Genomic DNA, 16,575 nt, shown 5'->3' with positions numbered 1-16,575 from the left:
TTTAAATTGTGTGTTACTGGCCTTAGTGTTTCTGGCATGTGGACTATAGACAGCAGTGATTATGTTACTGGAGTTATGAATTTTCTCTTTGCTTTGTTATATTGAAATAACTGTGTAATGTAACTTTTTAAAGTCAAACATATTTAAAACAAGTATGTGTTAACAAAATCTGGAGTGCAGGGGATGCACAATCCACGTTTGCATTTTCTACATCTAGATGTCCAAAAAGGCCTTTCTTTAGTAACACGTAGCACAAAAATAATTTGTTGTCCATACTCGTAGCATATACATTTCATAAAATATATAACAGAACTTTAAATAAAACCATAAAACAGCTTTGGAGAATTTTTTTAATATTTGTGGGTGCTCTTTTTTAGTTAACTGTTCAATGTGAAAATAATACTGGAAAACATTAGGTTATTGACAGCTAAAACAAGAATGAAAAGCAAATGAAAACAACAGATTCATATGCTAGGCAATTGTCAGTGTTTAATTGCAAGGAGACAATAAACCATGGCAGATGCTCTCTGTTACCCCCTCACTCACGCTCCCCTTCAATAGGAAAAAGTGATAAGGAGGAAGGAAGAGAGACTTCAATTTGGAAAGATTTTAAAGGCTTTACTAATGCTACTAATAAATAGAGAAAATAACACAAAATATACAAAACCAATCTTGAATATCCTGGATGGAGCAGCGTTTAACCCCTCCTGTGCAGAGTTGGCGTCACTCCACTGGTGATGGAACTGGGAGCTGGTGTGTCTCCAGCAGTTGCAGGGCAGGCACCTGGAAGTCCCGGGTGGGACTTCACAGCAAACCAGAGCTGTATTCAGGAATGCAGGGTCTCAGGCCTTGGATTGAAGGGATGACAGGCAGGGTCCCCTTCAGATGCAGGCCATGGTCGAAGAGAGTGAGACCCTCATGATCTCCCTCTTTTGTAGGGTGTATGATGCATATGGGATGGAATACTCAGTTGGTCAGTTTTAGTCACCTATTCTGTCGGCCCCTCCTTGCAAATATGTCCTGTTATCAGTTAACCTTGGTTACCATAGTAATAAATCTAAACATGAGCTTCTTCTGCATTCCATTGGTCATCTTATCAGTCTGGAGCACAGTATCTGAGAAAACATGTAGCTAAATTCAGAAAAGTGCAGTTACTTAGGAGGTACTTAGAAGAGCTTAGCTGAAAGGAAAAATCACTAAAAGAGAACTGGTCTTGTTTTTAACAAAACCAGGACAGCAATTAAAATCCAGAGCAACCAAGTGTAAAATGCAAAAATTAATAGTTTTGTTATTTTCTATTTGGCTCTGGCTAAAATTCTGTTTGCCATAATGTTGCAAAATTGTGCCTTAAATGCTTGCAAGATCATCAGGCTGGCTGACCAAGAACATCACAGTTGAAATGTAGAAATAAATAAACAGCACTGACCTTATCTTCTTAAAAAATGCTATACGAGATAGCTCTAATAAAATAACTTGTAGAAGAGGAATACAAGTGTGAGCTAGCTGTATCAGACAAATCTATTACCTTGTGTAATGATCAGATGTTTTATTCAAAGACAACAACAAGCAACCATAGAGCACTTCTAGGTGGCTTCTCTAAGCACTTTTATCATTTGACAGTCTTCATGCACTGATAATTGTATGTCCTTAAGGGAGTCTTGGAATTTTTTCAGCCCAGTTAAACTAAAATCTCAGACTGAAGCTCGCATCTTTCTTGGGTGGTTTCAGTTTTCTTTGCTATAAATTGACTCATGTGCACTGCTCTCAGTAAGTTTAAAACTAGAAGAGAAGTAAACTCATAAGCTAAGCAAACTAGAGAGTCTGGAGCAGAGCAAACCGGGAACGAGAGCCCTGTCAGGGCTAGAAAAGAAAAACTTAAGAAATCAATGAAAAACAGAAAGACAGAGGCAAGAAACCACATCATCCCCAGTACTGGAGTGAATCTATTTGCATATTGTCTTTTCTACTATAGTCCCATCAGACATGGCACAGGGCCCAGCTCTGCAGGTAAACACAGCAACACTGCAGAACTATGGAGATGAGGTGCTACCACTCACTTCTTCCAGGAGACAGGGTTACAGGTGTGCTGTTGAGGACAACGCTTTCTTCAAAGCCCCCCAGCTAGCACCAGAAAGACAACATCAGCTTGGCTAAATCCTGCAGCTTTTTCCAGCCCACAGTGGGGGCACAGGTTCCTCCGGACAGACTATGTTGTCACTTGTGCAGAGCCATTGGCTCCAGGGAATCAAGGCAACCAAAATCTGTTGGATGTGCCTTGCTTCTCCTCCCCCCAGTATCAGACAGGCATTCATTTAGCAGCATCCACTGACTGAAATAACAAAATTAGAAAGAAACAAAAATAAAATGCAGCTGTAGTCTGCCTTTTATGGTTGGGTGCGGGTCGGATTCTCAAGATACATGTTGGCTTTTGGAGCTGAGAATCAAGGACTTTGAGGCAGTGAGTCCACTCCACCTTCCAAGCATTACCTTGAGGTCTTGCTACCTCCAGCAAACATAACCAGGACGTGAGAGGGTGGCCAGGCACATATAGCCCAACTATAAAGGGGGCACCATGCTCTAGGGAGCCCCTCACTTTTCCCTCACTTCTCTCACACCAGCATTTTTCTTCCTCCAGTATTTAGTTTCAGATCTAGGTACAAAGGCCCAAGAGCGTCTGTCTGCAGCCAGGCACTTTGATACTCACAGGTGATTTCTTTGTTTCTGCTCACAACTGCTCTGCTGTGGGAAATGTGAGCTGCACACGTACTTCTTTCACAGCTTGGAGATCTTAGGTGTTTAATGGCTATTTCCCTTTGGCTGGCTTGCTGCCATGACTCTCTTCCCCCATCTCCTAATTTATTAACATTTGTTAACATTACTGTTAAATATTATGGAAGAAACCATAACCCATGATCCCCAGCTAATTAGCAGCTTCCCTTAGAGGTTGCTTCTGCCATGTTATCATCAGCCAAACAACAAATAAACGCATTGTTTTCCCTAGAATGCAGCTTTTAGAAGACATTTGCTTCCATCCAAGTTTTACTGATTTTTCTGTGAAACAAATTCTACTCATGAGCACCCTAGCTACAAAATCCACTTTATTTTCGCAGTACTGAAAACATCAGCAATTCTTTGCACAAGCAATTGAGTTCTAACTCTGTTTTCCAAGGCTTATTAATACTTCTTGACTTTTTCTCTCCTGTGTTTTCCATATAAAGAGTGCTCAGCCCTTTAAAATGTGAACAAATAAAACAAATAGGCAGCTCACTGCGAAGTGGAAGTGTGGGATTACTCTGTCAGCTTGCCCTTTTCTCACACTGAGGGCCTGAGAGCAATTAAATGAAGCTGACATGCATTAGCAAGGCAGCCTAATTGAGCCTGAATTGCTAGGGAAGTGGCGATGGCCCAAACCAGTATAGATTCGAGAGCATCCCCATTAGGGACTATTGATCAATACCAGTGATTATGACATTTTAAAAATAAAATTGATTGTCCTTGACTTGAGTGGAAGGGGGGACTCACTCATACATGCCACTGGTTACAACTACTCTCCTCAATATGAAACACTTTGTGAAATGGCCATTGGAAGTCTTTCCTTGATGTCTCTCTTACAGGGGCAAAACTCCCATGACTTTGATTCTCTTTGCTCTGGAGGCCTTTTAGTTAAAAGCTCTATAATAGACTTGGAAGTATTGACAATAATAATGAGCTTATGGGTGAAATTCTGACCTCAGTAAAGTCAATCAAGACAGAATTTCACCATTTTGTATATCCACACATATATATGAGGTATATACATATGCTCTTAACGGATCAAATCTGTGCATTGATTCACTCTTTTTACTCACTCTACTTTCTAGCAGTTTGCTTACAAATGATCTTTTAGGTGTGACCTAATTAAATGAATGTATTTTCCTCATGCTTAAAGCAGAAAACAAAATTAACAACCTTTTAGCCCAGGAAGCCTTCTTCAAAAGAAAAAAGAGGGAGGTCAGTATATCTTTTCTTTCTTCTCTGTGGAGCATTTTAAGCCCACTCAGATGTCTGGGTTTATGGAAAACTGTCTTACAAACTGGAAGGTTTCTCAGCGAAGGGCAACACCTCATCTAGATCTACTGTGAAGAAAGGGGGGTAACATGACTTCGGTTGATCTCCTCTGATTTATGCTTGGTCAAGATCAAGCCTCACTAGGTTCAGACATGTCTTCTGATGTCGTGGGCAGAAGAACAGGAAAGGATACATATTAAACTGAGAATCAACATGATCCAGTGTCCATTTAGTGGTAAGAACTGGAAATATGGATAATTGGAACACATGGACTAAGCTGTATGAACTATTTCTTAAGAAAACAAGTGAAAAAAACCATATCTCTTATGCTGCACAGCGAAGTATAGAAGGAAGAGATAACATATTTTAGTAGAACATCTATGGAGAAAGAAGAAGGATAAGCTTTCAGCTCTTCTTTAAGCTGATTCTGCACCACATGAAACACCTTACCCTTGCCTATCATTCTTACATACACAAACCATCTTGCGGGACATATTGCAAAGTAAACAGTAAATTAGCAGTAGATACTTACAGGCGGACACAGAATTTCCATTTATCTTAAAATACAGATGTGGAAAACCTTAATTACCAGACAATTATAGGAATGGTCTGATAACTTTTCTCTTAGATCAACAGAACTTCTAATCACTGAATTTAATTATTTTTCTCATCTTATTAGTTAACTCAGACACATTTCTTGAAGAAATGAGTTAAGTTTTGCTATAGCTTATCAGATACCTCACTCCAGTACTTGTGCTAGGCATTGTGGAAAGAACAGAACAAAAATACCAACCAGTTCACGACCCAAAGAGCTTCTGCTTGCCAGTGGCTCTGTCTGGTTTTGTGACAGTGAACATCACGGTGCATCTCAGGTGCTGGTTTTTGGGGCAGCTGTGCCCAGCTGCTCACCGACCAACTCCATGCTGCCAAAAGGGGAAATCCTTGCTCACTTACTCCAATCCTTCTCTTTTCCCACTGCTCCTGTCCTCCTAGGCATCCCTTATCCATAGGGTCTCCTCATACCTTTCAGCTAGCTAGGTTAGCTAACTTCAGTGTCATAAAATGATCCCACTTTTTGATGTAGTTGTTTTCTGCCTTTTCAAGGAGTTAAACTGGTCCACAGAGAGGACTAAAGTGCAAAGTGGTGGCTGGGAGCTGGGGCAGCAAGGGCAGGGGAGACAGGATCTCACCACTTCAGTGGCAGTAAATTGCTACATTAACTCAGAGATCATGGTGGCAGCTCAGCATAAGCCACAGCTGAATGGAATCTGTGGTTCAGGTCTGCAGGGACATGAGCACTCTTGCTGTATCTTACATGTAATCTACTAAATTTAGATCCAGCTGACGACTTCCAGTCTGAGCAGCATTAAAACTCACTGACAGATTATGTATTCCTCCAGCACCCCAGTGTTTTGGCTTCTGCTGAGCAGGATGGCAGGCTTGAACGCAATAGTGTCTTTAGGGCCTAAAACAAATGAATTACTGTGCCTCAAGCCAAAAGGTAGATCACTACCCACCTGCCTTGCATCTGAGGAAGGCCTAGGTCTAACTCTGTGCCCACCCCCAGCCTAGCTTTCATGTCATTAGACCATTCTTTTCTCATAGCCTGTTGGTCAAGTTCCTTTCCGGCAGATGAAGTTGGTGGGATACTCTTTTGCAAGACAGCTCATGATTTTAAACCCACAAGCTCAGTAATAACAGAATGGCACATTTTCTTCCTTTGATCTATTAGCCACTTTCTAGCAGCAGTAATAGAAGTGACTAAAATGTTTTCTTCTCTTAATTTATTTTGATTTGTATTTGGGTTGGTTTGTTTTTTTGTTTTTTTTTTGTGGTGCCCTGAGACAGAGTTACACATCTAGCATATTCTGTGAGATAATATCAAGACTTTCCATATGTTACATAGCAAAATCCAAGGTGACTGGAAAATGGATAATCCATCAGCCCTGAGGGAGATTGCCAAGGTGGGGAACACCCTTGCTGACCTTGTCCCATCCCCACATGATGGTCCTGGTTAGATGCCTCTTTGAAAGAGCTCCTTGCAGCCTCAGAAGCTGCCAGCCTCTCTGAGCCCAGCCTCCATCCCTGCCTCAGCTGCCTCTACCTCTACCTGATCCTGCAGCCATCCCACTCTCTCCTCATATTGCAGAGCAACAATATCCTCTTACTGCCAAATCCCATCCTCCACCTATGCCTCCCTGCCAAGTTCCCCACCCCTGCTCCTCCAGGACCGTTGCACTGAAGTTGATTAAAATGTGGTGTAACCACAATCATGTGCATGAACAATGCCTGCACTGCTAAAAGGAATTTCTGCCCGTCCTGCACCCCTGCCTTGCCTCCCTGCAGTGCCTCCACTGAGAGGGAAGGCTGGCACTTCAGCTTGAGTGAGCTGGAGGCAAAGCTGTACTTATCTAAAAAAAAAATAAAAATCTGCCTCCATGGGACTCTGCAAAACCCCAGCAGATGCATGTAGATTGAATCAAGCATGTACTAGCCCTTGTCTGTTCTGCCCTGTCCCCTGTTGCTGAGTTCTAAGCTGCCCAAGGAACACACTCCCATAAACAGCACCTTGGTGGTCCAGCAAACTCATCCACCCTTCCTTGATACTCTGTCACTTGTTGATGCCACTGATGACCAAGGCATTACTCAGCAAAGGAAAGGCAGTGGGGATTCCTTCCTTGGCCAAAGTCTCAGAGTGGTGTCTCATTGAAGGGCCTGTGGAGAACCACCAAGACAGGCTCCACAGACATGGAGAGTCAGGTCTTGCCACACATCTGCATGGCAACAGGGGAGGAGCTCAGGTTATCAATATGTACATTGGTCTGGGGTAGTTGTAGCCAGACCGCTAAAGCTGTTAGAATGGATATGGTTTTTGTCTCAAATGAAAGAAGAAAGAAAAAAAAGAAAAAGAAGAAGAAAAAGAAGGAGAGGAAAAAGAAGAAGAAAAAGAAGAAGAAAAAAGAAAAAGAAAAAAAAAGAAGAAAAAGAAGAAGGAAGGAAGGAAAGGAAGAAGGAAAGAAGGAAAGAAAGAAGAAAAGAAGGAAAGAAAGAGAAAGAAAGAGAAAGAAAGAGAGAAAGAGAGAAAGAGAGAAAGAAAGAGAAAGAGAGAGAGAAAGAGAGAAAGAAAGAGAGAAAAAGAGAGAGAAAGAGAGAAAGAGAGGGAGAAAGAGAGAAAGAAAGAGAGAAAGAAAGGGAGAAAGAAAGGGAGAAAGAAAGGGAGAAAGGGAGAGAGAAAGAGAGAAAGAGAGAGAGAAAGAGAGAAAGAGAGAGAGAAAGAGAGAGAGAAAGAGAGAGAGAAAGAGAGAGAGAAAGAGAGAAAGAAAGAGAGAAAGAGAGAAAGAAAGAGAGAAAGAAAGAGAGAAAGAAAGAGAGAAAGAAAGAAAGAGAGAAAGAAAGAGAGAAAGAGAGAAAGAGAGAAAGAGAGAAAGAGAGAAAGAAAGAAAGAAAGAAAGAATGAAAGAAAGAGAAAAAGAAAGAAAGAAATTTATGTCAACTTTAGCACGGAATAAGATCCACTGGTTCACAGCCCTCTGTGAAAGAAACCATTTTCCTCTCTTTATTGACATCAGAGCACTTTCAGGTATTTTTGCCAGGACTTTATAAATCATTCTTACTACTGTCACGTATGCTGCTTGGCTGGGAATTTTTGCGGCAAGAATAGCACTACACATAAGTATTCCCACCACACAAACAGCTTGGCAAGTGAATTAATTTATCAGTATAGAGCAAACATACTACCTAATGAGACACAAGCCTATTTCCTGCACTTGGACTTGTGTTCCAGTATTCATGGCTGTCCAAAGGCCTTGTTCTAAGTTGATATTGTAATCATTTGGCTAGACCTATTGTAATGTAAATACATAAAAAAACCCCTGTAACTCACCACCTTCATTAGCCTACCTTTTGTCCTAAAAAAGCATCCCAGAAAATCTGTAATAGGCTATGAACAGTTTGACTCCATCTTCTCTAAGAAGCCATTGTCAAAGCAGTTTATATGCTTGTATCTCAGAGTCTGTTATTAAGATGTTTGCAGCATCAGTGAAGTTTCCGTACAACTCTTTTTCATATTATATGTAATACCTACAATTAATAAAACATGAGTTTATAATCTGTAGTTACCAATCAATCACCAAAACCTGGTCCCAGGTCCTTTCTGCTGTTGCTGATCTCAACAAATTGCTTAGAAATGTCATTTTGTTTTGTTTGGATTTTTTTTTTGTTTGTATTGGTTTTGTTTTTTAACAGTGATGATGAAAACTTGCATCGATGCTGAAAAACACTCTGTCACAATTCAGCTCAACATGAAAAAAATGGCTAGGTGATCAGGAGCAGAAAGGAAGGTTCAGAGTGAAAGAAGGGGAAATGTTGAGAGGAACCCAGCTCTGGAGGTGCTACCAGGTGATAACGTAATTGCGAACAGGCTTTTTGCCAAATGAAGTATACCAAGTGTAGTTGCCTCACAGTTCTTGGAAGCTGTTGTTTTGGTTTTTTTTAACTCCATTATATTTCAGTGTGTTGGTCCCTATATTGCTCTGGAGACACCTGTAGCTTACTGGGCTTAGCAGGAAACTAGTGCTTTCATTTTTTGTGGTGGTTTTATACCATAGTATATGTTGCACTGGACTTCCCTGTAACATGAAATGGGGAGGGCTGGGTTCTTTGTTCATTAGTCTGGCTTTTTGATTGTTTGAACGTACTATGGAATTATTGTATTTTGCAAGTATTTGAGAAGTAAATGTCATTATTTTATACACCTCCTGACAGGCAATGGTTACGGTGCATGATTACAGCCTCTGCTGGCATGGACGCTGCCTTGTGCACCGAAGCCTGGCTGAATGGAAGTTCCCCAAGTGCTGCAGGAGTAGATGGAAATATTCTCACTAACCCTAATGCACCTTTAGTCAAGACCCCAGGCAAAAAACACCAAGACTGAACCTGAATAAATTTACTTACATGACATTTGGTGATAGGATTCTAGAAATAATTTTTCTGATGTATATAATGTATAGATTGTACAGAATGCTAAATCTGCTAAAGAGCTAAATGCCCATTCTGTGACAAATTCTCATACTTAATTTTTTCTTTTTATTTTTAAATAAAATTTTAACATCAAATGTCCAGTTTTGTTCTATTATTGATGTGTCTAAAAACCGAATTCCAATCTACTGGGATGGTTTGCTTCCATCATGATGCATTGTCTTTTTTCAAAACTGTGCTAAAATTTTATTTTGATAGGGTCAAAACATTGTTGTATAATTTAAAATATTTGCTATAACATACTGTCAAATACATCTGTCATAATGTTATTGAAATTCATATTTCAAGGGACTATATAAAAAAAGTTAAGTCAAAGCAAAACTAATACCTTGTCATAACGAAACATTCATGCATTATGGAAATGAGAAACTGAGCAGGAAATCACTGCTGAAAGTCACTGTGTCTCGTCACAAAGTTCTCTATTTTAGGCAAAACGGCGTCCTTTGTCGGAACACTGTTCAAACAAGTTGTGGCCAGTTCTGCTTTAGTGCTTGTTGCAGGGCAGAAACTACCAACCAAAACATTACTTTTAGCAAAACTGCCCTTGAACTGCCTGCCTGCAAAACTCTAACCAAAAGTAGGCAGGTATGTGCTGTCTCTGGAATATCACAGCCTCCATTGTAGTTATTTTCCAGGTTTTGCAGCAAGCAGTTTTGTGTTCAAATTCTTTCTTTCTTCTCCAGAAAGAAAGGAAGAAACGAACAATGGTAAACTTTGTATTGTAACCCTTATAAATTAAAAGTCATCTTAGCTTTGTTTTATGCCACGCACAGAAATTATAAAGCAGCTGTGTCCCGCAGGCAAATGTTAGGGAACTCACACGTAGTCATTTAATCTGTAGCCACTATGGGAAGCAGATGTCAGGGAAGAAGCATGGTTTCCCTTGTAGACAGTTGGTGGTCTGTAGGAGGGAGCAGTCCTTCTTACGCCACTGGGCTGCTCCTGGTAAGGTGTCTCATTCCCATGACACTGGCTTGATGTGCACAGCAGAGCCCCACCGAGGATTGTCAAAGATGCAGAGACAAAGCCAAGGTAAAGAGCTTGACCGATCTCATACTTCATCCCACTAGGAAGCATGGGGTTGTAGAAATCCATAACGACGTCGTTAGTGGTCCAAGAAACAGGTACCAGGCAAGCGAGACCGGCCAGGATGAAAACGATCCCCCCGGAGACGGCGATGGAGGCTTTGGCAGAAGTCCCCTTGGCACACTGTGTGCACTTCATACCGATGACAGCAATCACACATGCCAGCGCGGAAAGGACGCAGGAAATTACCATCATGGCACGGGCGGCTTGGAGGTCACGGGGCAGCGCCAGTTGGGAGCGGTGGACTTGGCACTGGTAGATGCCGGTGCTGTGCCAGACGCACTCCATCCAAAGCCCTTTCATATAGGCCACAGCTGTTATAATATTGGTGCCTACGTGTGCCGTGCGCCACCAGTGTGGCAGAATAGTAGCAATTAATGTCCCAATTAGGCCGAGCAGGCTTAGAGAGAAGCCAAGTAACTGAACAGCCGAGCTTGCCATGGTAATGTTTGTCCTGCCTAGTTCTCTTAATAAAGCACCTCCGCTGGAATTCCTTCAGAAAACACAAGCTTTTCTTGGAAGATATGCAGCTGTTTTACTTTGACACCTTCTGCTCTCCTAATAAAAGGTAATTGAGGAAAAAAGGAGTTAATTATTACCCAAAAGCATTACCTCTCCAGCCAGTAAGGTGCATTCCAAGTGCAGTTAGTGCAATAATTAGCATAGTTATCGCTGTTAATCGTACTTTTGTGGAAGTAATGGGAAAATAAGCTTCCCTCTTCACTTATATAAACAGTCTTCTGTTGCCCACTGGGAAGAAAACTCAAGACAATTTATGAAATGGAAAAAATATTTTAAATGCAAATATTCCTCTTCCCAGCAGACTCTTCAAAAAAATAAACATGATTTCCTTTCTAAAGCAGAGAATTAGCTAGTGTTAACACTTGGAATGAATGAGATTTATAAAGTAGGGAGCTGCAGGTTGCTTTACATGATGAAAACATTCCCAGAAGGTCATAGCAGGACTAGGAAAACAATGAGGGTGTATTTGCTTAAAGTAGGGAGCAAAGAGAGTGATTTAAAACCTGTGGAAGAGGATAACAAGTATTGGATTAAAGTTGCTTTCCTGACTTGCCAATATTTCTTGAGGTTGTGTTTTAATAAAGCAACTCAAAGGGGAATAATTTTCATTAGCCTCTGTGGAGTTTCAGCTTATGATTTTAGGTTGTGGGCAAAATGACAGCATGTGAAACCAGATGTACATCATGGAGCTTCTGAGGAGCAACACCTACACAGTTTGGTCATGTATAAATTAAAGCTGAAAAACAAGGAATAGTAACTCTTCCTTCTGTATAAATAGCAGATTAAGTGGTCTTTTCCAATGGCTGCCTAGCAAGGTCTGTTATACATCATATGTTATGTGTGTGGGCAGAAACCCGATATTTTAATATATAAAATAACTGTTGCATCAAAATCCAACTTGGAATTCAGAAACAGAAACAAATTTAGGCTCCAATTCTGCAAAGACCCATGCATGTGCTGAACTCATGTTCGTAGAAGAAAGCAAAGTGTTTGCAGGACTGGGCCTTAGCAGGCAACAGGAGGAAAACCATCTGGCCAAACTAATGAAGACCATTAGAACAACAAAATAACATAGAGGGAGAAAAATGAAAGCTGGTTTATATTCTCCTTATCTCACTAATGAGGCAGGAGAGTTTGAGGTGTGCATCAGTGCCAATGTTTGTCTCCAGACCACATTGCAGCATGCACCGATCTCTGCATAACAAGATGGGGCATCTCTTCCTGAAACAACACAGAATCTGCCTTGGATAATGTGCCAGAAGAAAGGAAAACATTGGAAAGCCCAGAGATTATAAGGCCTAGGCAAGACAGCAACGCAGGCTGAGAGTCTTGTACTTACATATTCCTCTTCTTTTGTTTGGAACCTTTCTGCTGTGCACAGACATAGGATGGAGTGGAATGCAATGTTGAACAGGATCTGCAGAGAAGTACCCAGCCCTCAGACAGAAAAAAACAAAGACCAGCTTTGCTTTAGTGTGGCTAGTTTTAGGAAGGCATTTTTCTACTGTTAGGGCTTTCTGGCCTTTCAGATGCTCTTTACATAAAGCTTAGAAGAAAATAACTGGATTTATGTGGTTGTTGAAGTAATTTGCCTAATTTGCAAATACTGAGACAAACACGGAGGGTTTTACACCAGAAATCATTGTACCTGGTAGTTGCCATAAGATCTCTCTGTATTCTGCCAGGGAAGGTCAAACTGCAGATTTTTCTCTTTGTACCAGCTATCACAGAGTATTGTGATATGACAGGACACAGATTAAGGCCAAGTACAGCATAGAGGAGTATAGCAAAAGTAAGCAAGTAGTTATTTCCAGCAGTACTGGAGATATTTTATTTCTGTTCCCACTGCATGCTTGGGTAAGAGTTCTAGAAGTCCTTAGCATATGTTTTCCTTACAGATTACTTGGGTTTAGCTCATATATTAAATATAAGGAAAATTAAGTGGTATTTTCCCTTTTCATATTACTGTTTGTTTCCTGTGAAGCATATCATTGCACCCAAGCATGCCACATACCTTAGAGAAGTTATCCTGGCAATACCCCTCCAGGACCAGACATGGCTTTGGGGCACAGCAGGAGGGCAAGGAACCCAGGCTGCACAGGAAATGTGTGACTGAACTGGAAATGAAGCTCAGATCTCCTGTCTCAGTCCCAGACCCTAACCCAAGCACCACCTTTTACATCCCTGGTCTCTGCCTGGTCTGATAGTCCCCCCGCTCTCAGTATTTTTCCCTGTGCACTTCTGCAGATAAGTGCAGCTCAAGATAATACTCTATCCAATTACGCAGCCCCCACATTATATCTGTGTATTGCACACCATTCAGAAGAGTGCTCTAGGTTACTCTTGCATGTTTGCAAATAGGCTTTCAAGGTCAAGCATCAGGCTTTGCAGCTAATCCCAGGGAGAACAGGATATAAAAGGTAAATGTGATTTACACCACCAGTCATGGGAAATGGACTCCCAATTTAATTGGAGGTCAGAATACTCTGAGGCTTGGCAGCAGCTATTTTTAGATGTCATTAAGGTGTTATTTTTAAACATTAGCCATTAAGAGCCTTCTAATTTAAGAAACCAGTGTTAATTAGCCCCACTTGCTTGGCGTCATGTTTTCCATGTGCCTTTCTCAGTAGATGCCAGCTGCCCCTGGTGCTCAGTAATACTTTAACTGCTGTGGACCAGCTTTCCTCTCCCTGCTTGCAAGTGGCAAAACCAGCAGTAACTTAACACATTTATCTCCAAGAACATCAATGGCCTTGTTAAAATGTCTCACCTTACAGCTTTGTTCCTAATGGGTTAGGCAGGAACATGACCACTGCAGCAGGATCAGGTGAGCAGCTGGTTGGATGTTTCTCGTAGGCTGACCTAGTTAAACACAAGAACAAAATCAAGCCATTTTTTCTGCATGGATTGTGTTTGTTAATATTTTTTAGAAAGTGAACAAACCAGGGCCAGCCTTTGTGGGGCAGTGGAGATGACAGCTGTCTGGGATAAAAAACTGTGAAAGCTGGTAAAATGGCTGCTTACTTCTAAGGAGAGGCAGTAGGTTACTGCCCAGTGCACAGCTGCCAGAGAAGGCAGGGATGACTTTCTCAAACCAAATATGCTCCTGAAATGGTTTGACTCTGCCTTTGGCTCGCTTGGCCAGACACCCACATCTCCGCTGCTGTGGGGTACCTGAGATGTGAGCTCGTTCTTTCAGGGGAATCTCCTTTTAGCTACAGTGGTATCTGTTTGCAGCCCCTCCAGCAGCAACATTGGCAGCCTCCTGAACTCTTGTCAAAACCCATCGTCTCAGATAAATAACTTTTTCTTCATCTTCTTGGTGCAGTTTGGCTTGTACTTTGAGCCAGCATAACTGAACCCCTGCAGCATACCTGGCTTGATGAGCACCATTATTGCAGTACATACACTGGTGGAGCCTAATGTCAAGGTCCCATAACTAGATGAAGAGACAGTGCGCATGTTTAGCCTTCGCAACCTTCAAAACCCATCTAAGCACTGAGTGATTGTAAAATGATATGAAAATTTGTGAAGATAAACTGTGAAACTTTTTAATTTCCTTGCTCTGCCAGCTTATGACAGCTTTATTTTCATGAGAACAAGGACTGGAAAGGCAACTTTTCCATACAAACCTTAGTTTTGACTAATGCCTGTGTTGTACAGGAACAGCCATAGCTGGGATAAATCCTCGATTGTGCTTTCCCCTAGTCTGTATCACAGCTGTGTTCGCCTTGGGAGACATGGCTCCAAAGTAAGCTCCAAATAAACATCAGAAACCTATGTCACTAATCTGGGTATTTACCCAGGATTAAATGACAGATGCATGTTTTACTGCTGTCTCTTTCATTGTTTCTCGTTTTACTATTTCCCTAACCATATCGGTCTTATCCTTTTGCTTCTGTTCTTTCCAAGTGCTTTCTCCAGACCTGTGAATTGCTTCTTCTCATGCAGACTATGGCTACAGTGTCTCCCTTTCTCTGGACTGCAGATAGTTCTGCAAATTAATTTTAATTACGTAATTTCAGTATTTCTCTGTGCATCCTTACCAACCTATGTTTTCACTTCAGCCCCTCAAATCCTGCATCAGTTATCTCAAAAATGCCAGAAATGTGGTCCTATCAGCCTCTGCACTGGGAGTTCAAAGTGGCACGATGTGATGATGTCCTCTGCAGATATCCTTACCAGCTGCAGACCAGTGGAAGGTCAGGCCTGAAGAATTCCCCATTGTGGATCTCAGGTGAGCCAGGCCCTTATATATACACTCATTTTACATGCTTGCTTAATCTCGCACAGCCAGAATGACTAAGGCTGGGCCCATGTTGGATCAGCGCTTTAAGGTATGCCCATGTAGTATGTTTGCCAGACAAGCAAGTGAGGTTGCCTGCTCTGACAGTGTGAGCTCAGATGTTTTGCTTCCCCAGCTGCTCACTTTCATTGCTAACCCCTGCAGAAATGTTTTTAGAGAAAAAAGCTGACTGACACTTTGCACTTGGTAAGAAGAGATACTTCCATGTATGTGGGTGAGGGTGGGTAGATCTGAGAGGAAATAAGGCCCACTGAGCTCACAGCAAAATTATTCCCTTTCTTCCACCCCTCTTTATTTTTTTTAAAGAAGAGATTAGGAAATCAATAAAAGCTTGAAAGGCACAATGTAACCAATCCTAATCCTACACCTACTCCCACCCTCCTCTCTGTGAAACAAGTCCTCACAGCAAACACTGGCATTGATCACTGCAGCACAGCTGCTGTTCTGCCAGATGTGCAGGAGGAGCCTTAACACCCCCTCGGATCCACAAAGCTTCTAGGACTTTTCCAGTGTGGTGCTGTTGGGTTGTCACTGGCCTTGTACCACCTCATTGTTTCCCTCTGCATGGATGGGATCCTTCTCACGAGTGCCAGGGCGATCTGCCTGCACAGTTTTTCGAGTGTCTGCCTTGACTATGGGTGCTGCCATCTGTCAGCAGTACTGCCATTCATTTCATAGCTTGCTCCTGCCTGAGACCAGTCACACATCATCTCCTCACCAATTGCTGCTGGCTTTACAGTTATCTCACTTTGAAATACTCGAGTGGACCCCAAATTCTTTTCTATCACAGAAGTATGCAACTTTTGGGGGTGCATTATCGTTTTTTTTTCTAGAGGTGTAAACCAAAAATTCACTTTCACCCTGAAATTATGTGAAAGTCAATAGACCTGTAAAAAACTAGATAGTTCTCAAAGAAAAAAGGATCAAGTCCACATTTTTATCCCACATAATTTTACTTCTCATATTTTGGAGTCCTGACACCTCAGTCCTCCAGATAGCCAGTGGCTGAGTCAGGTGCCTTCAGAGAGAGGTTTACATCATAATCTACCTGGACTTGTGCAAAGCATTTGACACTGTGTTGCACAACATCCTTTTCTCTAAATTGGAGAGACATGGATTTGACAGATGGACCACTTGGTGGATAAGGAATTAGCTGAATGATCTCACTCAAAGTGTTGCAGTCAAGAGCTCAATGTTCAAGTGGAGACCAAAGACGAGCAGCATTCCTCAAGGATCCGTATTGGGACTGGCACCGTTTACATCTTTGTTGGTGGCACGGACAGTGGAACTGAGTGCACCCTTAGCAAGTTTCCTGATGTCACCAAGCTGTGTGGTACAGTCAGCATGCTGGAGGGAAGAGGTGCCATCCAGAGGAACCTTGACAGGCTTTAGAGGTGGGCCTGTGCAAACCTCCTGAAGTTCAGCAAGGCCAAATACAAGGTCCTGCACCTGGGTCAGGGCAATCCCAAGCATAAATACAAGCTGGGTGGAGAATGGATTGAGAGCAACCCTGGGGAGAAGGACTTGGGGGTGTTGATTGATGAAAAGCTCAACATGAGCTGACAGTGTGCACCTGC

At 41.9% G+C, this 16,575-nt stretch overlaps 1 protein-coding gene across 1 annotated transcript; it reads right to left on the bottom strand.

The window, feature by feature from the left end:
* Positions 1–9,900: 9,900 nt before the first annotated feature.
* Positions 9,901–10,611, bottom strand: CLDN14 (claudin 14; the record flags this gene model as incomplete). Its single annotated transcript, XM_080349660.1, has 1 exon — positions 9,901–10,611. One exon carries the CDS (start codon positions 10,609–10,611, stop codon positions 9,901–9,903), a length of 711 nt encoding a protein of 236 aa, XP_080205786.1.
* Positions 10,612–16,575: the final 5,964 nt, after the last annotated feature.

Source organism: Nesoenas mayeri, assembly GCF_963082525.1.
Source record: "Nesoenas mayeri genome assembly, chromosome: 1".
Classification (NCBI taxonomy): Eukaryota; Metazoa; Chordata; class Aves; order Columbiformes; family Columbidae; genus Nesoenas; species Nesoenas mayeri.
The sequence above is the reverse complement of the archived record's forward strand: the minus strand, read 5'-3'. Positions and strand labels throughout refer to the sequence as shown.